The following is a 24,103-nucleotide window of genomic DNA, read 5'->3' as shown; positions in this document are numbered from 1 at the left end:
AAATACCCCCCCCCCCCCCCCCCCCCCCCCCACCACACACACACACGCAACATCACACAAACAACAGTTAATGTTTAGTCATGAAAACCATGACTTTTACACATTTGACATCTGAGCAGGGAACCTAAACAAAGTAGAGGCACACCATGATGAAAAGGTTAAAACCAATGGCAGGCGTAATGCTGTTCCTGGTGGCAACATCAAAGGCGCTTACTGGACAAAACTATCTAAAAGATAAGATGAGCTCAAAGCATCCACACTGCTAGTCTGACACTTACACATCAGCAATGACACAAAGGAGGAGGCCCATTCACATTTCCTGCAGTGAGACCTTACTTTTTCAACTGTTACGAATTTTGGTCGAAGACCAGAATTCACCATGAAATACAGGACGGTGGTGATGTACGTGGAGATTGGCTGCTTCGTGTCCTGCTTATGTGGCTGGATTCTGGTCTCTTCAACTCTTCCCACAGAGTACTGGACTTTCTCAGAGGTGGGCACCGTAGTGCTGACCACCTCCAACTACTACTCCAACCTGTGGATGGACTGCATCTCAGACACCACGGGGGTGTCTGACTGCAAATACTACCCCTCCATGCTGGCCCTGCCTGGTAGGATACGCTGAGATCTTCAAAACTTTACAGTCTCTCTTTTTAATTTCTACTCAGCTGTTCCTTTAGCTCATTGCTATGTTTTTCTATGTTGAAGATACAATTTGAAGCAGAGAAATCATACAAATTTCTTTAGGTTATCTTAATAAAATGCACAACTGTTATGTTAACATAAACTGTATTTGTTTTCTTTCAGTGTTCTTGCACGCCTGCAGAGCACTGGCGGTCTGTGCTGTCATTACAGGCTTCTTCGGTGGCGTCCTCACACTCATAGGGATGAAATGTACTAAAATAGGTGGGACAGAGATTGTCAATTCAAGGGTGACATTTTCTGGTGCTATCACCTACCTGGCTTCAGGTAAACAATCCTTCAATACATATATGTTGGTTGATCAGTTTTCAAAATAGCCAAAAAGAGGTTTTAAAATACAGCCTCTTTTCTGGTAGGCGGCTGCGGCATGATCACCTACTCGTGGTGGGCTAACAGAGTCATAACTGAATTTAAGAATCCAAATTTCAGGTCACAGAAGTGAGTAATTTTCAAGTGGTATTCATATTATAGTAGCTGATTTTTAAAAATAGATATTAACTTTAAAAATCCATGCAATGAAACACATCTGCATTCACTTCAGGTTTGAACTTGGAGCGGCAATTTTTGTTGGCTGGGGAGGATCCCTTCTTCTTATTTGTGCAGGGGCAGTGCTGGCCTATTTGTCTGGGAAAGAAATCCTACCATCATGGTGAGTAAAATAAATAAGTCCTTAAAGGTTGTAAAGTGGTAACCTTTCTCTATTCGTGGCTGCCTGTATAGCAGGCCACAACTAGCAACCGATAACAGCTTGGATTACCTCACCTTGTGTCTCCTGTTTTTCTAGCATTAGTTCCACCCAAAGGCCACAGAGACCAGTTTCCTACACCACTGCCCGTACCAGACGTACATACATGATGCCGCCCCCATCCTCCAGAGTGACATTAGTACCCCCACTGTATAACAAAGGCATGGATGGCCGAACAACCAGAGCAACAAATAAGACAGATCAAACCTTGGGGAGAGACAGCTTCGTCTGAGCCAGAGGGAACCAAGAGTGAAGAGAACAGGAAACGTATGATTACCCATACAATATGAAGCTGTAGCATAAAGGAGAAATTGCTCTTACTGGTTGGTGTTGTAAATTACATTTGAGTCCACAAGGTGGACAAGGTGTATTTTGTATAAAAATTGGCCAACCTCCTCAAAATTCCATGTCTCCAATCCTCTTTGTACAAGTTCAGTTGCTAATATAAGTTATAAAATGTTTAACAATTGGCCTTTAATGTTTTACTGGTGCATTTCCTTACTTATAATATTCTGCACCAATTTTTCTGTTTGCAAGTTTTTTAATGCTTAAAATCTCTGCAATAAAGTTGTGTCCCTGAATTGCCTGTGCCACCAGTGACTCTTATGTAAATCCTTCTGAATGGGTCCCCTCATTGGGGACTCAATGAGGGGACCAATTCATCTTCATCTTTTTCTTGATATTTCAGAATGGCTAACTGATGTGTTAAAGCATAACATGTCCAACCTGTTACTCTTATTTACCATACAAACTGATCATTTTTGTAATTTTGATCAAGTGGTTGATAAGCATTTTAAAACTTCTTTTTGAGTTCTTCATGTTCATGCCTGGTTTGTGTTGTGGAAAAATAATTTGAGCCCCTCCCTGAGCCTGGTTTTGCCGGAGGGTTGTGAGAATCTGCCGGAGGTTTCTACCTCCAGCAGAAAGGGAGTTTTTTCTTTCCACTGTTGCCAAAGTGCTTGGTCATAGGGGATGTTGGGATTTCTGTATACTATTGTAGGGTATTTACCTTACAATATAAGGAAAGGTATATTATAAGAAAGCCCTCTGTAAAGCTAGAACATCTTACTATTCATCACTGATTGAAGAAAATAAGAGCAACCCCAGGTTTCTCTTCAGCACTGTAGCCAGGCTGACAAAAAGTCAGAGTACTGTTGAGCCAACCATCCCTTTAACATTAACTAGTAATGATTTCATGAACTTCTTCACAAATAAAATTTTAATCATTAGAGAAATTATTACTTAATTAATTACTAATTACTTCCTCCAAATAATCAACGTGTCTTTTAGACCCCATTTCTACAAAACTGCTCAAAGAAGTCCTGCCATTAATTAATGCTTCAATCATAAATATGATCAACCTATCTCTAATAATTGGCTATGTACCACAGGCCTTCAAGCTGGCTGTAGTTAAACCTTTACTCAAAAAGCCATCTCTAGACCCAGCAGTCTTAGCTAATTACAGGCCAATCTCCAACCTTCCTTTCATATCAAAAATCCTTGAAAGAGTAGTTGTCAAACAGCTAACAGATCATCTGCAGAGGAATGGTTTATTTGAAGAGTTTCAGTCAGGTTTCAGAGCTCAGCACAGCACAGAAACAGCTTTAGTGAAGGTTACAAATGATCTTCTTATGGGCTCTGACAGTGGACTCGTCTCTGTGCTTGTCCTGCTAGACCTCAGTGCAGCATTCGATACTGTTGACCATAATATCCTATTAGAGTGATTAGAGCATGCTGTAGGTATTACAGGTACTGCACTGCAGTGGTTTGTATCATATCTATCTAATAGACTCCAATTTTTGCATGAGTCAAAAATGCAAGGTCAAAGGTCAACTATGGTGTTCCACAGGGTTCAGTGCTAGGACCAATTCTGTTTACATTATAAATGCTTCCCTTAGGCAGTATCATTAGAAGACGTAGCATACATTTTCACTGCTATGCAGATGACACCCAGCTCTATCTATCTATGAAGCCAGATAACACACACCAATTAGTTAAACTGCAGGAATGTCTTAAAGACATAAAGACCTGGATGGCCGCTAACTTTCTGCTTCAGATAAAACTGAGGTTATTGTACTCGGCCCTGAAAATCTTAGAAATATGGTATCTAACCAGATTCCTACTCTGGATGGCATTACCTTGGCCTCCAGTAATACTGTGAGGAAGCTTGGAGTCATTTTTGACCAAGAAAATATCTTGCGCAAATTCTCTAAAATTAGAAATATCCTGTCTCAGAGTGACACTGAAAAACTAGTTCATGCATTTATTACTTCCAGGCTGGACTACTGTAATTCATTATTATCAGAAATTCCTAAAAACTCCCTGAAAAGCCTTCAGCTAATCCAAAATGCTGCAGCAAGACTACTGGCAGGGACCAGAAAGAGAGAGCATATTTCTCCTGTTTTGGCTTCCCTTCATTGGCTCCCTGTTGAATTCAAAATCCTGCTCCTCACATACAAGGTCTTAAATAATCAGGCCCCATCTTATGACCTTGTAGTACCATATAACCCCATTAGAGCACTTCGCTCTCACACTGCAGGCCTACTTGTTGTTCCTAGAGTATTTAAAAGTAGAATGGGAGGCAGAGCCTTCAGTTTTCAGGCCCCTCTTATGTGGAACTTTCTTAAAACTTTCCTTTTTGGTAAAGCATATAGTTAGGGCTGGACCAGGTGACCCTGGATCCTCCCTTAGTTATGCTGCAATAGACGTAGGCTGCCGGGAGATTCCCATGATGCATTGAGTTTTTCCTTTCCAGTCACCTTTCTCACTCACTATGTGTTAATAGACTTCTCTGCATTGAATCGTACCTGCTATTAATCTCTGTCTCTCTTCCACAGCATGTCTTTATCCTGTCTTCCTTCTCTCACTCCAACCAGTCGCAGCAGATGGCTCCGCCCCTCCCTGAACCTCTGCCGGAGGTTTCTTCCTGTTAAAAGGGAGTTTTTCCTTCCCACTGTCGCCAAAGTGCTTGCTCATAGGGGGTCATTTGATTGTTAATCCTCAGGACCTTCTACCACTGTGCCATTGAGAGCATCCTCACTGGATGCTCTCTACTTCCGTCAGTTAAGCTAATCATCTGCTCCGTCAGGCAGGAGGTACTCCGCATTGTATATATTATACATAAAAGCTGTTTTTTTGAATAATATTCATCTACTGACTTGTGTACACACATGCACACACGCACACACACATATATATATATATGTATATACACACATATGCACACATCTGTTGTTTGTGAAGCTTGCACACAAGACTTTGACTCACGTGTGCTGTACCAGTGCCATCCACTACCATTCAGATAGTCTTCTCCTCTAGCATCTTGACAGTCATAGTATCCTGTTTTGAACACATAGGTTGAACACCTAAGAATAGTCCTTTCATTCTGGCACAGGAGAACATTCATCTGCCAGAGTTTGCCCACATTACTGAGAAGTTTAGCACAGGGAGTCAGCGTGCTCATTAATAGACACTGAGGAGTGGAGGCCTGATGTAGAACTTTGGCTGGACCCTGCAGAGTCAAACTGAGTCGTGTCATGAGTGCAGCTGGCCCTCCTTGCCGACCCAGATGTACAGACTCTACTAGAGTCAGGAGATGGGTTCAGAGCCATTCAGCAACAATGGTTGACGGGGAATACCTTGCAGGTCACGATAGGTCTTCAGAGCATCAACTGGATGTGAGTGTTTGGAGAGTTCAGTGGCAGTGAATTCTCTCTGAAACCACTGACCCAGAACTGTTTCCCAGGGTCTGTGGTGGAGGCTATTGAGAAGAAAAACTGACCATCCCAACACCATTCTAATGTCTCTGATTTCTTAGCAGGAGGGCCATAGCCCAATAACATGGTGGTAGTTGCTGTTGCTGCTCTCTGCTTGGTATCAGCTTTGCATCCTTCCCTTGATGGACACATTGTTGAGGATGATGGAAATACACATCATGATCTTGAATACAGACTTTGTACTCGAGCCACTCTGCAAAATCTGGTAAGGTCGGCATTGGTGACTGAAGAGGATTGATGAACCACTTAAACTGTACTCGAAGAATGGCAGTTTGGACAGCAGTCTGGTGACATGCAACCCACACTCCAGTTCTAGTCTCCCCTCTTTCCCAAGCTGTTCCAACATTCCGACTAGAGCTTGTACTTTTAGAGGAAAAAGATGGAACCCTCAGCTGTCGCCACTCCAGACAGGAGGCTCAGACAGCACGTCAGTGATCTGCTGCAGGGCTAGTTTGTGAATTTGACCATACGGCTCTACAGGTTCTGGCTGTTGCTGTATGAATCTGCAATCAGGAGAGCATCTTCCAGCTTGAGCTGATCATGATAAAGGTGGGATCAATTTTGCTACTAACTACTAACTAACTTAGTAGCTTTAGTAGTTTTTTAAATGTTTATTTTATCCCCAGTTTTTGCTTAAATGAGAAAGCTTCTGCTTTTTTCTGACACTTTCATTCATGACATTACTTTTTGACTGTATGTGTTGTTAAAGCAGGCATATAATGCATGCTTATGAAAAAAAGAGAGAAAGAGCATCACTATATCCACTACACAATTATTTTGTCACCTCTACACGTCTTCAGATATCTTGCCTTTGTTACTTCTGTTTTTCTTTTGCATTGATTGATCACCCGATACACATGAAACATACACAAAAATCTTATTTTAATAAAGAGATTTTAAAAAATTATTTCCAATCTGTAGAAAACAATGTAGGTACAAAGTATTCTGTACCTACGTCGCACATTGTACATTACATTGTACCATTTGCACTCTCCCTCCTGGTCGCTCAGGTAAGCCAATCATCTGCTCTTAGATGTGCCAGGACACAGCGTAAGCTCAGAGAGCTTTTGCTGTGACAGCGCCTAAGTTGTGGAATTTGCTGCCATTGTCTATTTTTAAGTCACTTCTTAAAATCCGTTTTGAATTATTTCTTATTATTCATTTATTTATTTTTGTATTTTTCTTCTGTCCTTAATGATAAGCACTTTACTCATCACTCGCTAAATACAAAGCATTTTATAAATAAAAATGACATACTTTAATTGGAAATCAACGAAAGTGAATTTAATCGGTAATGCTCTCCATTGAGAACGAGTGCCACACACAGTGATCAATTTCTCATATTTCTTAAAAAGTCCTTACTGTAGTACTGAGCCTGTACTTCTGCTGAGATGCCAGAAGATGGTGCTCAAGATTAAATAAACGAATAAAAAGACAATGTTTTCTGTATACTTGGTAGATGTTGCAATCCTACAGATCAGCAGATAACCTCAAAATGTTGTTGAAAAAAAGAACAAGATCATTACAAAAAGCTGAAACGTAAACTTTCAGTGTGTATGACAAGAACTCAGTTTATCTCATAAGATCAGTTTCAAGGGAATCTACTGAGTTTGTTTTATGCTCCTTACGTGTTTAATTCTTGGAGTCTTTTAATGCAGTTTTGCATGTTCTCTCTCTAATTTTCACATTTCTTGAAAGTAAATCTTTGCCTGAATATAAGGAAAGGCATATTGGGTCTACTTTAACTTTCATCTGACGCCAGGCTCAGATAGCTTGCCTTGAAGACTGTGAACTGGTGCTATATAAAATAAATGAAATAATATTATTATAGCTAAATAATATTGTTTACCCCCAAAATTACAGCAAAAATTGACCCAAAATTTTCCACAAATCCTGCCATTTTTAACGATTTCAAGCATTTAAAGTATATTCTAGTTTTTATCTTATTGAATTAAAAATATAGACTGTAACATAACGATGTCAGTTAATTATTAGGCTGTTTTAGACAAGACTGCATTGAAACTGGTTTGCAGATATCTCATATTTTGCATATTCTGTATATTTAGCAGTTGAATTAATGCTGAAATGTTGTCACATGAAGTTTTATGTTCAAAATCCACAGAATAGGCATCTCAAAAGATTGTTTCCTGTGACATGTTAAGACTTCCTATTGTACAGCTCATTGTTTTATTTCCTTCATTGGACATATTTCATTGTGTTTATTGACATTAAGAATACTTCCATTAAAGCAAAATTTGGGCAAAAAACTACTTGCTTGAAATCATTTCATAAGAAAAATCTATGATTGCTTGTATAAATATTTTATTTACAAAGTCACATACATTATAAAATGGGATATACAAAATCGTACCCACTCTACATACAGTACCAAAATCAGTATCTCATTTAAAGTTTGGATTGTATATGAGTAAAAAACGAAATAAGAAAAACAGAAGACAATCTATTAAAAGATAAACAGTAAAAAAGACTAAGGCAAGAAGAGAGTTTCGAGGTCTATGGTATTGATTAGATGGCCACCTTTTCTATGCCAACCTCTGAATCCTAGCTACCTTTGTGAAATATTGCTTTCCTCTATTTACAGCTTTTATAATATGGCTTTTTATGATTGATTGTAGTTGCCAGAGGAGGTGGCTGAGGTTTCTTTGTGTGATCAGCTGATGTCCTCAGAGTCACTGATGTCACTCAGGGAGCACAGGCTGCTCTTTAGCGTGCTTCCTGTTCCAGCTTCAGTTAGACCTGAGAGCCACACGACAACACACAGACAGCATGAGACAGAAGCTTCATACTCCAAATGTCAACATGTCCTCCTATGAAGACCACGAGAGGCAGTAAAACATTCATCTGCATTAAAGTGGCACTGACCTGATTTAAGACCCTTCTCTGTGGGGGTTCCCCAGACACTAGTGCTTCGTGATTCCAGGCTTTTCCTCATTGGTCCTGAATCCTGGGCTGGTTTTGACATATCCCGTCGGTCCTCTAAGGAGGAGACCATCCACTCGCTGCTCTCCTCTAGATCTGTGTACTGCCAGCAAGTATATTAGTGTTTCAGCATTATGGATCATTTTTAATTTTGCGATGACAGCTTACATTTTTATTTATGCAGTATCAAATCAAAGCAATCCACTGAGATCACATCATCTTACACTGAGTTCCTGAACCTCATCCGCCCTCTCTGGTAAGACACTAACGCCACCTGGTGGTTTCTTGACTGCTCTCTCAGCAAACTGCTTCTCCATTTTTCTCGCCAGGTCACTGATTTTGTTTTCTGTAAAAAAGACATAACACACAATTTACACTTTAAGGCATTGTAACAATTCCTTGGAATCTTACATAACAAGCAAACTATGATAGCATAAACCACATCCTGTGAATGGTCTTTGATCAACAACCACTGATCAAAATCCAGATAGTACCATTCACAGGGAGTTGAGGAATGGCTATAACCACAGCACTAAGGGTGAACATGTATGCTGTATAATGTCATTTTACACAGATCCTTCAAAACATCAAACCTAACTAACCTTTCCCGTAGTTTTTCTTCTCCACATTGCCGTTCTGGTCTTTGTAATTCTGGAGGTCAGTCTCCTGCTGCTCGCTGACTTCTGACCAATCATCTTCCTCTTCATCGCTCTTTAGTTTTGTGACCGCAGTCTTGGTTACACCACCCACTTTGGAGTACTGAATGTTGGAGATAGGCGACTGCCTGAAAATAGCCTGCCTGTCCTGGACAGGACTGGCTTTGTCAGCTCTAGTTTGGATTTGGGTTGCTTGGTTAAATCTGGGTTGTGGTGATTTCCCCTGCTGGTGTTTTAGGGGCTGTTCCTCATCCTCTTCTGTGACATCATCCTCAGATTCCTCCTCTGAACTGAAGGGAGGAGTCCTTAAGAATGACACAAATAACAGTTTTTGCTGCACACAACTAAGTTGACAGTGATCAGAACAATGTTGCATTTAGTTTCTGTTTCAAATAACCGAGAAGTCAAAGTGTTAACTTTTTAAGTGTAAGAACTTCATTGATAATAAAGCCAGGGGTCTTAAACTTAAATGAGCTGTGGGCCAATGCTGGCACTGTCACTTCATTGGAGGGCCACTTTAGTGTTCAAGTAGGACACCCCCCCCCCCCCCCCCACCCCCGGACATCAAACAAGAAAACACAGTGTTTTGTTTCAAGCATTGTATAACAGGTCAAAACTGCAAACGTGATCGCAATTTATTTCTCTCACTCGCAACTAACTGAAGCCTTTCACGGAACTGCCAAATAAACACACTACTCCTCTCTTTCTGGCCGGACACGTGGCAGCACTTCAGCTACCATTTTGTTCGTATTTAACAAAATAAAAGTTTACTTCAAGGGCCAGACTGCTTCATATTTATTCATGTCAAAATATGGGCCGCAAGTTTGAGACCCCTGAAAAAAGCCGTAGTTCCTAGTTGATGTTCAAAATGATACAACTTAAGCAGTCTATGACAAGTCAGCAGGAGGCTGACAATGTTCTTAACGGTATTTCAGACTTTGCAATTTCCTGGAAAATGATTACAAAATTGTTGATGTGTCACACTGCACTTGGAAGCACTTTCCTTACAAAAAATACCCCGGTCAGAGATGTGTTCCTTGCTGGGGGTGTTGGATGATCAGACCACATCAGCTGTGATATACAAGCCCCACCCCATCCGAATAAAGTGAACATCCTACACACTTTCACTGTTTGCATGTGTATCCAGCACTGAGTCTGATACAGGTTTACCTGCCACATCCTGACAGTACAACACCTGTTTTGTGCCCAATCGTTTCAAAAATGTTATTACAAAAAAAATCAAGAAAGAAAAAAAAAGAAAAAAATGGGAATTTCCAGAAACAACCAAATGGAACTGAAATAGAACATTTGTATTTTCCAAAGTGTTGGTCGTGATACTAAACTATTATTATGATTCTACACAGAGAAGAAAAGGAGACAGAAAATACTGAAGTAAGGTTACAAAAGACCTCAGCACCTGTGTGTCACAGCCTGTACTGACCCAGCCCAGCTGCTTCATGTGTGCTAGCATAGCATACTAGCCTTACAGCGAACGGATAGCACTCTATACTAAAGTCCAACCTACCCATTAGCTGGCTGCAGGCACTGGGGCTTAACAGCACACTGTTACCATGAAAACCATGACACACACAAACACACAACTCTGATTATGGCGACCTCTACCTTTTTGTTGCGGATGTCTTGCTGCTATGGTAACCATCTGCTATTTTATCACGTTAACATTCCTACTGGAGGTGCGAATGCAAACAGAAAAGAGAAGCAGAACTCAGCAAAGCTCACTACATATAGTCGTATTCTAAACAAATATTAAAAATATAAAATTCCCTGCAGCCTTGCTTTAGCACGGGTTCATTTATGCCTATAACCATGTTCACAACCAAGCACTGAGACATACTTAAATATACATCACTTTGAGTTTTTTCAGTAAATGGCAAAAGTTTTGAACCTTAACTGTGCTCCACTGAACTGATGATGAACAGACCGGTGATATAAGTAACAGCGTGCTATATTTAAATGGTTCAAAACTGTGTGAGTTTTTTTTTCAATGGCTCATCAAAGATGACTTTAGAACATTTATCACAGCTATGATTAAACCATGTAAATACTGAGTGGACATTTATGGACAAACTATTCTTTCACAAAGACTGATAAATTAACTTGTTGTCATACTTGGTAGCAAAGCTCTTTAAGGCTGTCTTGGAGTTGGGTGTAGAGGTCTTGAATTGGGCGGTGGCCTTGGTCCTTGGTGCTGGCTGAGGGGTCTTAGGCTGTCTGATTGCAGAAGCAGACGCCCCCTGGCTGGCTCTGGAGGGCAGGCTGCTGGAGCGAGGGCGGATCTGCAACACTGAATGAAGAGAAAAACGAGTCAAGTAAACACAATTAGCAGCTCAGTCACTGACAGTGTGTCAGAACTTAAATCAGCTTATGTGGCAGCAAACAAGCTATAACAGATTACACCTACCTTATGGAAAGCACATGCAGTCATTGTCAAATAAAATAAAATTCAACTTTACCCACATGCGATGAAAAATTCTGATTGTAAAAGGAGCAGCAAATCTAACAGTAGCTCAAACAGCAATATAATTGACAAAAGCACAGTGTATTATTTCTTGTTGGTTAAGAAGATGATCTCATGCACTAAGAGGCTTTTGGATGATTAAGAACTGGAAAGCACCTTGAACAGGGTGTCTGGATCTAGGCTGAGAGTATGCAGCAGGATTGCTGGTGCTTTGAGCACCCAGCTTCTGCTCCACAATGCTCTTTATCTCTTCCCGGTGGTTCCAGTAGCCAGACATCGACTTTGCAACACTCTCCCGCTTTGAATCCAGCTTGGACAGAATCGCAGTGAGCTCCTTGTTCTTTAGACCGCTCTGATCCTTTTAAAAGAGGTAGAGGGAATAACATTAGCATTACAGATTAGCATAAGGGTACATATTCTTCCTTGTATTGCTCATTAGGAATATGCAACATACAGGCTTGACCCCCAAGTTCTCCAGCTTCTTGATCAGAGCCTGTTCAAGCTCTGCTTGTATCTCTCTCTTTATGTTGGAGTTCCTTTTCAAAACACTTGTGTTCACCCTTGGCTTCTTCTCTGGAGCCGGCTCAGGCGTCTTCTCCACCACCTTTCTGTCTGACTGGCTGCTCGAGTCTGTAAAGGACATCTCAGTCAGTCAGTTGAGCTGTTCAGGACATTCATGGTCCAATTACAGACAGCAAACGGGAAATAAAAGAATACAATGAGCATGCATTTGGCAGTTTTCACAGGAAGCTCCAAACCACAGGTGGAGTTGGGTAGATGTGACTGCAGAGGAGGAGAATGTCTCTAAGTTTATTTGTCAACAACAAGGCAACAAGATGATGAATGGACATGATGATGACAGCATCACAGAATATACACAGGCCAAGAGTTGGCTTTCCAAAATGCTTTAGTGTACTAAGGTCATCTTAACGTCCTTTGTGTCAGTACAGAATAAGATGATCTCAGTCCAAATGCACTCATTGAAAACGGTCACTCAGAGGAGACTGATTTATCCATGCAGCAGCAGCATGCAATCAGCTGGATCTGCTGGTTTTAATGTCTTTAGTGTATTTTACCTTTCTCCTCTTCTGACACCTCCTGAATAGGATCCAGCTTAAGAACAGAGACTGGCTCCTCTAATTGGACAGCATGAGGTCCAGGTAAGTCAGAAGGTCAGATAAAATGAATACTGAGTATGAGCAGTAGAAAAACAACACAAAACGCTAAATCTTTTGTGCACAAAAGCACATGCACAGCCTCACTGGGAGTGACAAATGTTGCTTCTGGTGGCACGCTTCTATTAACTTACCGACTACAATTCTTCTTTGTTTAGGTTCCAAAGCCGGAGGACTGACAGTGACTGAAAAACAGAAACAAAGATGAAAAGTGTGGCATTAAGATCAGAAATGTTATTTCCTTGTTATAGCATTACAGTATAAACTATATATAGACTATATGCTCAGAGTTATACCACTGCTTCCACTATATCAATGTAATTTCATATGTGATACAAACTTTTCCAGATACCATCATGCAGATGAGATGCATAAATAACTACTTTAGCTTTTGGTGTTTCAGAGTAATATATATGAAAGTTTGATATTAAAGACCGCTTCATTTCTGCTCATGGTGGTTCTGTGCTGGACAGGTCCTCTGTACAACTGACAAGATGAAGTGATGATTGAGTGTTACTCAAGGCTGATGCGTTTTTACCACAGACAGATTAACTTGTGCCACAATGTCTGGAAGAATAAATCCAAATTGAAATTGTCTGACAGAAAATGAATGCAAACAAACCACAGAAAAGTGTCATCATTTCTGTAAGAGCAGCACAGTTGGCATATTAGGACACAATGACTCCTTATAGCCCTTTGTCTGTTTTTTCTAACACAGCATAAGAGTTGATTATTTATTATTTTGGACGTGTAGTTTAATTTATTGCTGGTTTATTTACTTATTTTTTTTGTGATGCCAGTAAAATGATTTATAATCTACATACTGCTGACCAAAAGGTGACTTACTGTAAACCTATATAAAGGCCTAGCACCAATGTTCCCTAATTTTTCATGTGTCTGAGAAAACACACAAGCTCCCTGAGCGGTCCCTTGGACCACTGTGAGCAACAACAGACGTGTGCACTGTGGTCACGCCAGCATCGAATCCATCCAAGTTACATGGTTTATTAAAATAATCAAATTACAGCATTTACATTTATGTTAGACTACTTTTAATTAACTGCTTTAGCCCACTTACAATGAAAATTTAAAAAAATCTTGTTCATGACCTGTGTAGTATGTTAACACTATTGGAAGTAAAAATAACTTGAACTCCAATTTTGAAAACACAACTTTCTTTCTTTTTTTTATTTTTATAAAGCTCTGACTTGTATTATGAGTCTATGGTCTGGGAGAGAGTCCTGTAACTGTTTGTCTGCAAATTACAGTATACAGTGACTTACAAAAGTATTTGGTCCCCTTGAACTTTCCCACATTTTGTCACATCTCAAAACACCGCCGTCACTCCTAAAACTTCCCCCTTCCTAAACAACTAAATGCCATGTTGCCATATCATTTTTTGATTGGTTGACATGGTACATTTTTCCACCAATAGGAAAGGGTGGGGGTTTTTTTTTGGTTTTGCTTTTGCTCACAGGCGGAGAGCGCTTTCCTTATAAAACACAGTTTTTACCGTTTCTTCCCGCAGTAAATATAAACAACGATAGTATTCAGGAAAAAACCCCAAACATTGCAGATATTTTTATCATAACTCTGGTTTTACATGGCCTATCAACACAATTTAAAAACTGGTATAAAGTCCACACTTTTTCCATCAATTGTTCCATCTGTCCTGCTCACATCTCCAGTGGTTGTACACGTTGTCATTAACGTGGCTTCACTCCACATCAGCCACGCCGCTTTGCTAGCTAAAACACCGGTGTCGGCACATAAGGACGCTGCCATAGCCTGTCAACAACGTTGATTAGCTGCGTATATACGAATGTGAATCGCATTATTGGCTGGAGCAGCCAGTCACTGACTGACTCACACTGCAAAACAGAATGAATTGTTAACGTATTTATTTTAATTTCAATTCAGGTCAGATTTTTGTTTTGTTTTTTGTGCGCAATGCAGATTTTCTGTGCACAGAGACTGTGCCAGCCGTGCGCGATTACGCACGCGCACAGCTTAGAACCCTAGCACCACTCTAAATACAGGCATCTATTACTGAATAGACAATTCTATGCTTCAAACACAGGTGGCTGTTCCAGCAAAAACAGATGTGATGTAGAAAGGCAGTGGAGTGGTTGCACATCGCTAATGCAAGCACACACAAGCTACAGGAGAATGCCACCTACAGCTGTGACTGTGGTATTATTAAAAGGAATCCATACCTGGTACTTCAGCTACTTTTGTAGGTGGATTTGAGGAAATGGTCTTTATCTGGGGAAGAAAACAAATGTCACTTACTAGATCACATGATCCAGTATCTTCAAGGATTTCTTGGTTTATAATCTAAAAACTGAACTACTCCAGGAAAAGCACAAGTAGCTTCCAGCCAAATGTACACTATCTCATGTCAATACAAGCCCATGTAGCAAATACAGGATATCCTTAACAAGCACCGGACCCGCGCCTTACTTCCTCGATACAATATAATTGTGCAGTGAGGCGATTACTGTGCCACTGTGATTGTGTGAGCTAACCTGCTCCCTCTGAGCCTTGATGGTTTGCTCCTTTTCCTGCAGCCTCTTCCTCATCTCCTGCTGCTGCCTCTGGCTTTGCTCCTGGTACTCTGATAAAGACGACTGCATTTTGCTCAGCTCATTCAGCAGCTGGAAGACAACGGGAAGAGGATGAATTTTCCGGCTGGTTCATTTCAAAAGAAGCTTGTTTAATACTGCATATGCTTTAATCAGGATGAACATTAAAGCATACCTGATTCTTTTCAGACTCGTGTTGAACCTTCATTTCTTGCAGTCTGGATTCCCACTTCTTATCCTATAAGAGTCATTTTTAGCAATTTAAGTGGCATTAAAAATAAAATCGCTTTGGGGTTTGCAACAATCTCAGGACTGACCTGTTTCTTCAGCTGGTGTTCCAGCTTTTGGATGGCTTGGATCTCTTTGTACATGTCCACATCTCTCTCTGGCTGTGAGTGCACAGGGCTGGCTGACCTTTCATGCTTGGCTGTCTGATTCTGATTTACTTCCTATGAATGGAAACAGATAAGAAAGATTATAGGAATGATTAAGACACCCTGAAGATCAAATCAGTGGTATACAAAAAAATACTGATTTCATACATTGAGAGCCTGAATATTTCGGTTGTAAAGAAATTCCATCTCTCTGCGCATGCCGTCCCTGCTGTCTTCTATCTTTCTGTCCATGCGCGCCATCTCCTCGGCCTTAAAACGGTCCAATTCTCTCAACAGGTCTTTGTGCATCGATTGTTGTTCTTTTTCCTAGAATCACAACCGTTAACATGAGCTTCATTAGTGACCACGAAGCTCTCAAAAAAAAGCTTTCGCACTGTGATCCATATCTTACAATAAAATAGCAGCATTTTGTGATGACAGTGTTACAAAGTGAGATTAGTGGATAAGCTAGGAATATAGACAGTATGGAAAATTGCCGTTTTAAAAAAAGAGCTATTTCTAAAGTGATTCTGACTTGAATTTATTTTCTGGCAATGCAGTAATACAGTGTAACAGGGGTATTGGGATCAGTAGTGTCATCATTTCAGTTGTTGTTGTTGATTAGGAAGAAAAAGGATGTCATGTGCTTTTCTGGACCACAGGAGGGCCACAGTGCTACAAGCTAATCCAAAAGTCTATTATCTATTATTATAGGATATAGTGTACAATCTAAAGCACCTTGAGTCGACTGTTGTTGTGATTTGGCGCTATATAAATAAAATTGAATTGAATTGAAGTCAAGCTCCATCATGCTGTAAGATTGTGTCAGTGCCCCAGAAAAGTGTTACCTTCACTTTAGCCAAGGCACCATTGATGCTAAAAAGTACACTGAGATCTTAAAACATCATGTAAAGGCTTCAAGACACTTTTTTCCATGAGTATCTCACAAAGCTGAGAACCCTTTTGGCATAACAACATTGCACATCTTACACCTGTAAGAAGAACCTTTTTCTTCTTTTTATTAAGAGTTTTCCAAATAGTAAATATTGTATTATTTTATTGTAACCCAGGCCAAAGATAATTTACAAATCACAGCTTTCAGTTTTATTTGATTAATGTTTTCTGATTAAAGTTCAGATGTTGCTTTGTGATCCTACCTGAGCTATTTTGGCTTCTAACACCTGCTGTTGCTGAACAATCTGTTCCTTCAGACTGCTGATCTCCAGTTTGAGACTATTAATCTCAGATTTCTGCTCACTGTGGGAGTTCAGCTCTGAAAAGACAAGTGACAGTGACATCCAGTGGCTTGTAAAAGTATTCGGCCCCCTTGAACTTTCCCACATTTTGTCACATTACTTCCACAAACATGAATCAATGTTATTGGAATTCCACTTGAAAGACCAATACAAAGTGGTGTACACGTGAGAAGTGGAACGAAAATCATACATGATTCCAAAATTTTTTTACAAATAAATAACTGCAAAGTGGGGTGTGCGTAATTATTCAGCCCCCTTTGGTCTGAGTGCAGTCAGTTGCCCATAGACATTGCCTGATGAGTGCTAATGACTAAATAGAGTGCACCTGTGTGTAATCTAATGTCAGTACAAATACAGCTGCTCTGTGACGGCCTCAGAGGTCGTCTAAGAGAATATTGGGAGCAACAACACCTTGAAGTCCAAAGAACACACCAGACAGGTCAGGGATAAAGTTATTGAGAAATTTAAAGCAGGCTTAGGCTACAAAAAGATTTCCCAAGCCTTGAACATCCCACGGAGCACTGTTCAAGCGATCATTCAGAAATGGAAGGAGTATGGCACAACTGTAAACCTACCAAGAAAAGGCCGTCCACCTAAACTCACAGGCCGAACAAGGCTGATCAGAAATGCAGCCAAGAGGCCCATGGTGACTCTGGACGAGCTGCAGAGATCTACAGCTCAGGTGGGGGAATCTGTCCATAGGACAACTATTAGTCGTGCACTGCACAAAGTTGGCCTTTATGGAAGAGTGGCAAGAAGAAAGCCACTGTTAACAGAAAACCATTAAAAAGTCCTGTTTGCAGTTTGACACAAGCCATGTGGGGGACACAGCAAACATGTGGAAGAAGGTGCTCTGGTCAGATGAGACCAAAATGCAAAACGCTATGTGTGGCGGAAAACTAACACTGCACATCACTCTGAACACACCATCCCCACTGTCACATATGGTGGTGGCAGCATCATGCTCCGCTTCTCTTCAGCAGGGACAGGGAAGCTGGTCAGAGTTGATGGGAAGATGGATGGAGCCAAATACAGGGCAGTCTTGGAAGAAAACCTCTTGGAGTCTGCAAAAGACTTGAGACTGGGGCGGAGGTTCACCTTCCAGCAGGACAACGACCCTAAACATAAAGCCAGGCCAACAATGGAACGGTTCAAAACAAAATATATCCATGTGTTAGAATGGCCCAGTCAGGAGGACTCAGGGCTGTGTGTCGGACAGGGTCGTCTGCAGTACGGGGGCCCCACAGGGAACGGTTCTGGCTCCGTTCCTCTTCACCATCTACACTGCTGACTTCTCCCACAATTCCACCCAGTGCTTCCTGCAGAAGTTCTCTGATGACTCTGCAATAGTCGGCCTCATCACTGATGGGGACGACAAGGAGTACAGAGGTCTGACCCAAGACTTTGTGGACTGGTGCCAGCAGAACTACCTCCAGATCAACGCCAGTAAAACCAAGGAACTGGTGGTAGACTTCCGCAGGCACAAGCATTCTCCACTGCAACCACTGAACATCCAAGGTATGGACATTGAGGCTGTGGACAGCTACAGGTACCTTGGTGTTCATCTGAACAATAGACTGGACTGGACTCATAACTCAGACGCCCTCTACAGGAAAGGGCAGAGCAGGCTGTACCTGCTGCGGAGACTCAGGTCGTTTGGAGTGGAGGGCCCACTCCTGAAGACCTTCTATGACTCTGTTGTGGCTTCTGCTATCTTTTATGGTGTGGTCTGCTGGGGCGGCAGCATCTCTGCTGGGGACAGGAAGAGACTGAACAGGGTGATCCGAAGGGCTAGCTCTGTTCTAGGATGCCCTCTGGACCCAGTGGAGGTGGTGAGTGACAGGAGAACGGCGGCTAAGCTGTCATCCCTGTTGGACAACATCTCCCACCCCATGCAGCAGACTGTGACAGCACTGAGCAGCTCCTTCAGTGGGAGACTGCGGCACCCACGGTGTGGGACGGAGAGATTTCGCAGGTCTTTCCTCCCCACTGCTGTCAGACTCCATAATAAAGACTTTAACTGATCAAGCACACACATCCATACATATGCAATAATACTAAGTGCAATAATCCTTTCTGTCATCGTTGTATTTTTACTCAGTTGTATATAGTATTTGTATTTGTATTCTATTTTTATCTTATTGTATATTTATTTTATTTTATTCTATTCTGTACAGCTGTGTACTGTATTATTCTTATTGTATTCTAATTTTTGCCTCATAACTTTTGCACTGTCCACTCCTGCTGTGACAAAACAAATTTCCCACGTGTGGGACTAATAAAGGTTATCTTATCTTATCTTATCAAAGTCCAGATCTAAATCCAATCGAGAATCTGGCCAAGATCTGAAAACTGCTGTTTACAAACGCTGTCCATCTAATCTGACTGAGCTGGAGCTGTTTTGCAAAGAAGAATGGGCAAAGATTTCAGTCTCTAGATGTGCAAAGCTGGTAGAGACATACCCTAAAAGACTGGCAGCTGTCATTGCAGCAAAAGGTGGTTCTACAAAGTATTGACTCAGGGGGGTGAATAATTATGCACACCCCACTTTGCAGTTATTTATTTGTAAAAAATGTTTGGAATCATGTATGATGTGACAAAATGTGGAACAGTCCAAGGGGGCCGAATACTTTTGCAAGCCACTGTAACTGCATGTAAGCATGTTATCAACATGCTTCATATTTTTCCTCCATGTCGTTCTTCAGATCAATCCTAACTTCACTTACTGCTCTCGTACTCATCAGGGTGCCTCCGCTGCATGTGATTCTGCAGAAAGGAGGCATTGAGGAACGATTTCTCACAATGCAGGCACTAAAAGCAAGAAAGAACACAAAAATGCATTAATCAAATTGGCTGCAGAAATAAATCACTACGTAATAACTCAAAATTTATAATAAAAAATCTTTAATATCTCATCATAAACACACCAATGCTACTATTATTTTACCACACTGTGGTGGACAGTGCTCTCTTTTATGCTGCAGTGTATTAAGACTGCATAACACACGCTTACAGGCACCAACAGCTGGAGACCTGACAGCTTTGTAGTCAAGCTGCATATAGAGTTGGTGTATTGTAACGTCAATTATCTGCGGACTAATCTGCTCAGTCAAAAAACAGACAGGTGGACTGTCCAATGGGACCCAAGCAGACACTAGCGGACTAAAAGTTTTTTTTGTCTGTCAGTGCAGCCTGACAGACAAAAACACCAAGTGGCTGATGTTGGCAGGAGACTGGACTTACTTAGGACTCTGGAGGAGAGAGAGCACATTGAACAGACACCCTCTCCACAGCCTCCTTGCTGGCAGAGGAACAGCAATCACTTACACCTTCTCTTACTAAGGAAGAGCTTTATGAATCAGCTTTATTTTATCAAGTAATTGCACAATAAAATAAAGAAATGCTATTTTATAACTTTTTGTTTTTTTCTCCTTAAAGAAGTTACAATAGTAACAAAATAAGGTAGCAGTTAAAGAACTGTATCAGTAAGAATATTATCAGTACCCTTAAAATTTTTAAAAATATCCATCTTTATGTGAGGTGTTTCATTTTGCATAAATTGCAACTGAGGAATCTGTGATAACCGATCTTACAAACTGATACTAATTCCTAAGATTTCACAAATGTAGTGGAGCAAACCACCTGTCTGTGTGTTCATGAATGCAGCATGTGTTTGATTCAGACAGAGCCCAGCAACATAAACATGCTCCAAACAGAAGCATCCTGAGTTTAGGCTCATGTTTCCAAACAGACACATAGCATGAGTGATGATCATGTTTCCCTGCGGCAGACATCGCCACACACCAGCTCACACACACGCTACATTTAACACTGCCTCTGATTGTTCCTGGGACTAAATATTGCTACAGATATGTTGTCAAAACATATGTTAGCAAAAACTCAAATGCAGTCATGTGACTTGGAGGGGCTCATTCAAATTACTGGTTAGGAGTAACTCTGAAAAATTAGGAGTCAAATTAAATTAGTCTTCAAAGACAGCAGTGTGGGTTCATGTTGTAGAAATATGGCACCAAAGTAGCAAAGGTCCTCAAAGGACACATGCACATGGCCTCGCTATCAATAATTGAACCAGCTCTGTTAGCTGAGCTTCTAGCGCACACCTAGCAACCACATGCTCTCATGACACACTATATCCGTTGCCTTGGGAACAGCCTAGCCAGGTCAGAGCTAGTTGTTCACCTGAAGAGGACAGGAAGCTTTTTTTTATTTGTGTGATAAATAACCTACAGGGACAGCATTCACAGACATGCGATGAGATGGCAGATGGGTTTGCTTTCCTTTTAAGATAAAAAAAAAATACACTAATTGCCACTAATTGACACCATCTGCTCAGCAGCTTTAAATCTGATTTTTCCTGCATGAAAACAAAGATTATTAGAACTTGACTGTGGTTAGGACATAACAACTGCTTTCAGAGCTGCGAATTTCCTTGGGCCATGCTAAAAGCTTTCCATTTCTCCCGTGAAACCCTGTTGTGAAATGCACAAAGCCAAAGATGTGAATAGGTTTCAGGAACAATGACAGACTTGGGCCTTTGGAGAGGAAAAAAGAGGGTGGGGGTGGATGTCTGCTGCCACACATATATTAAATTCAAACAGCTCCAATAGCCCTCAAAGAGAAAGCGTTTAGCCTGTCAACGGTACCTTGTGGCTGCTGATGATTCGTGGGGCGAGCAGCGACTGCTGGGTGCGAATAACCTTCTTTCGCTGCTTGAGCTCTGCAGTCAGCGCCTTCACCTTCTCCTCCTGCTTCTTCTGCTGAACCAGCAGCTGCTCACGCTCCCTGGCGGTGGCCGACAGCCTCTCCTCCGCCGCACGCAGATTGAGGGAGAGAAAGTCCTGGCAGTGGAGGAGCCACTCCACCGTGAGCTGAGCAAGGCGCAAGAGCTTCAGCAGAGCTGGGTCCACGGGGGTCTGGCACCGCTGGCATCGCTCCCCCTCCAAGCTGCAGAAGGTCACCATGCTGATGTGCTCCTGAAGGGCATCCACATCCAGCTGGCTCACTACTAAGTCTACATCCACTGCATTGATCCGCCGCCAGTCCACGCTTTCTCTGCGTGGGCGGAACTTGAAAGGGAGAAAGGCGGAGGTGGTGCTGGACGGAGTCATGCCTGGTGCAGATGATGCTGTGTGGCCGTTTACAATGTTCTGGCTGAGAGGAGAATTCAGAAGAGAGGGGATCCCAGCTGACGAGTGGGTCCCCTGGGTGTCACTGGTGTACGGGTAGTAGACTCCCTCGTGAAATGGCTGAAAAAAAGAGGAGAGAAAGGGATGGAGTCACATTAGCATCAAATACAATCACTAGGAGAGAGAAAGAAAGACATACATCAAGAAGCATCTGCTTCAGCGAGGTAACAGCAGAGCACAGATTCCACCACTTCCTGCTCAGCCTCCTTCTACCTATGTTGCTGCTGCTGTCCTCACACAGCCAATCGCCCTTACCATCTTCGACTGGTTTTGCCTTTACTCGAAGAAACAGATCAAAGAGCCGTCACTCCTCTCCGGTTCCGCCCCCGTTGCTAAAGCAGCACAAAGCGACAAGCAAGATTAGGCGTCCGCCCCGTTACCTTGGAGACAGCGGCGAGCGTCCCTGGGGAGAAACGTTATCTAAACAGCGACCAACAAAACGTGTCCACACAGTTCACAGTGCGCTGTAACCTGCAGTACATATCAGCTTATTCTGTACAACAAAGTCTCCTCACTCACCTCCATCTAAACGGTGTGAAACAGAATAAAAGGCGAACTAACGTACCTGCGGAGGAGCACGAGGGAGGTTCAGGAAAACGTTTTCCATGCTAACAGCAAATACCGTTAATCTGTCGGAATCACGTCTCTAAACAGTCATTTCAAGTTCGGGCAGGCTTTTGTTTTATTCCCCTGCTTGATCTCAAGTCAAACAACAGCAGGCATGCTTGAGCTTGTCCTTCTTAATACTTCAAGTTACGGTTTAGAAAAAAAGAGAGACCAGAATAGCCGCTAGCTAAAAAAAAAAAGAACAACTCTTTGAAATCTCTTCATTCCTGCCTGTCTGGGTAACGGACATTTTTCTTAAGTCAATATTAAACCTTATTACACGTCACTAACACCTGTGAATATTTAATCTTAAATTTGACATTGGACTACCACATGAAAAATAACTTACCTGGAAGATTGTAATTTTAATTCGTGGCCTTTAAAAAAGTTTATTTTCGACGAGATCCCAGGCGATTTGAGGGTGACGTAGCTGCTGGTCTCCACATTCCTAAATGCCTGCTCCGAAAAGACAACGGTCAAGACAGACGTAATAAATACGACACTTCCTCGTTTGCCTTTAAAATAAAATGCCAATGCAGAAAAGTTTAAGCTAAATTTAAACCTTTTTATTTCATTTTACAGAAACGCAGTAGTACAATATTCCCAAACATTAGCCATATGCTATATGTTTAACCTCAGCTTTTTTTTTCTGACTGAGCCGTCATTTTCTTTTATTTTTATGAATTACATTTTTAATTTTTAGCGATATTCAATTCAGGTTCATGTCTTATTTTACTGCGGAAACTCCAATTCACTGATCCGAGTAGAAACACATCTGTCACTCTGAAAAGTCTATTTCCAGCTTCGATACCAAAGCTTTCCAAGAATTACTACGAACCTGTACTTTGGCGAAGTAAACACATTATTTCCGGTGTTATCCGGCGTGAGTTTGACGCATCTCGCAGTAAGAAGTGGGGGAAGGGAGCAGCTGTTCAATTTGGGGCTGAATAGGGGTGTAGAATCTTCCCACTTCAGCGGAAGGAAATAACTTTAAACACATTTAAAAACACAAAAAGAGAGCACATTAGAAGAAATTGTGAGACACCTGCATATCTACAGGGACGCAAAAGCACCATGTATAGATGCATGTGAAGATTTTGAAAACTTTCCGATCCTCTAACCTACAGCATGCCAGGCTTGCAGAAAGACTCCACCTTGTGGTTGTTTCCTTTTGCCTTTTTTGTTTGCGTCTTTATTACATTATTTCGTCCTTTCTTTTCAGTTCCATAGAAGACGAAGGAACAAAAATAAAAACACACGTTCAAGCGGATTTGAACTTCTCGTGATCGTTGTTTTTTAACTAGACTTCGTAGATGCGTTAATGTTGTTATTTCTCCATCACATGTGAGGTATTTACAGCTGACGGGTTATACAGCAACATATAACACGGCCCCTGGGTCTTTGACTCAAAGTCTTTTGGTTTTGTGAGTTAATGATTTGTCTTTGTTTTTAAGGGATTTATGTTCTAAACATTTATAGATTTGTGATATTGGTTTGATAATCCCCCCCCCCACACACACACACACACACCTACCTTTCATTTGCATAGCATTTGTTATGTATAGTTTTGTTAGTTCCCAGTCATCATCTGTCTGGTCTTTC

The 24,103-nt window shown here is 41.5% G+C and overlaps 2 protein-coding genes across 6 annotated transcripts; one reads left to right on the top strand and one right to left on the bottom strand.

The window, feature by feature from the left end:
- The first annotated feature begins 311 nt into the window (after positions 1 to 311).
- cldn10d (claudin 10d) lies at positions 312 to 2,022 on the top strand. Its single transcript, XM_086282733.1, has 5 exons — positions 312 to 611; positions 808 to 969; positions 1,059 to 1,140; positions 1,244 to 1,351; positions 1,487 to 2,022. Exons 1-5 carry the CDS (start codon positions 380 to 382, stop codon positions 1,677 to 1,679), a joined length of 777 nt encoding a protein of 258 aa, XP_086138859.1. The 5' UTR covers positions 312 to 379; the 3' UTR covers positions 1,680 to 2,022.
- Positions 2,023 to 7,528: 5,506 nt separating this feature from the next.
- Positions 7,529 to 23,466, bottom strand: dzip1 (DAZ interacting zinc finger protein 1). Of its 5 annotated transcripts, none has more exons than XM_086282633.1 (20): positions 23,340 to 23,466; positions 22,851 to 22,957; positions 22,151 to 22,298; positions 21,353 to 21,955; positions 19,415 to 19,499; positions 16,590 to 16,705; positions 15,601 to 15,759; positions 15,376 to 15,507; positions 15,234 to 15,296; positions 15,002 to 15,130; positions 14,690 to 14,738; positions 12,608 to 12,658; positions 12,375 to 12,434; positions 11,753 to 11,928; positions 11,455 to 11,656; positions 10,950 to 11,124; positions 8,766 to 9,124; positions 8,388 to 8,509; positions 8,107 to 8,266; positions 7,529 to 7,980 (listed from the first exon to the last, which is right to left on the bottom strand). In XM_086282633.1, exons 3-20 carry the CDS (start codon positions 22,151 to 22,153, stop codon positions 7,895 to 7,897), a joined length of 2,730 nt encoding a protein of 909 aa, XP_086138759.1. In that variant the 5' UTR covers positions 22,154 to 22,298; positions 22,851 to 22,957; positions 23,340 to 23,466; the 3' UTR covers positions 7,529 to 7,894. The 5 variants fall into 5 exon arrangements, with proteins under 5 accessions (XP_086138759.1, XP_086138758.1, XP_086138762.1 ...); XM_086282632.1 differs by having other exon boundaries at positions 22,151 to 22,227; XM_086282636.1 differs by lacking the exon at positions 22,151 to 22,298.
- Positions 23,467 to 24,103: the final 637 nt, after the last annotated feature.

This window comes from Aulonocara sp. 'chitande type north' Nkhata Bay, linkage group LG23 (genome assembly GCF_057382095.1).
Source record: "Aulonocara sp. 'chitande type north' Nkhata Bay isolate Kocher_YH1m ecotype deep benthic linkage group LG23, A_spYH_male_GT1.1, whole genome shotgun sequence".
In the NCBI taxonomy this organism is placed as follows: domain Eukaryota; kingdom Metazoa; phylum Chordata; class Actinopteri; order Cichliformes; family Cichlidae; genus Aulonocara; species Aulonocara sp. 'chitande type north' Nkhata Bay.
Note: the sequence above shows the minus strand (reverse complement) of the source record. Positions and strands in the feature narration are given on the sequence as shown.

Bases quoted from the DNA above. Each gene is read 5' to 3' on its own strand.
- cldn10d (XM_086282733.1), top strand. From the start codon at position 380: ATGAAATACAGGACGGTGGTGATGTACGTGGAGATTGGCTGCTTCGTG. The intron at 1,141-1,243 runs GTGAGTAATTTT...CATTCACTTCAG, and splicing joins CCAAATTTCAGGTCACAGAA to GTTTGAACTTGGAGCGGCAA. The intron at 1,352-1,486 runs GTGAGTAAAATA...CTGTTTTTCTAG, and splicing joins AAAGAAATCCTACCATCATG to CATTAGTTCCACCCAAAGGC.
- dzip1 (XM_086282633.1), bottom strand. The intron at 19,500-21,352 runs GTACCGTTGACA...TCTTGCTTTTAG, and splicing joins GAATCATCAGCAGCCACAAG to TGCCTGCATTGTGAGAAATC. The intron at 9,125-10,949 runs GTATGACAACAA...GTCATTCTTAAG, and splicing joins TTAAAGAGCTTTGCTACCAA to GACTCCTCCCTTCAGTTCAG.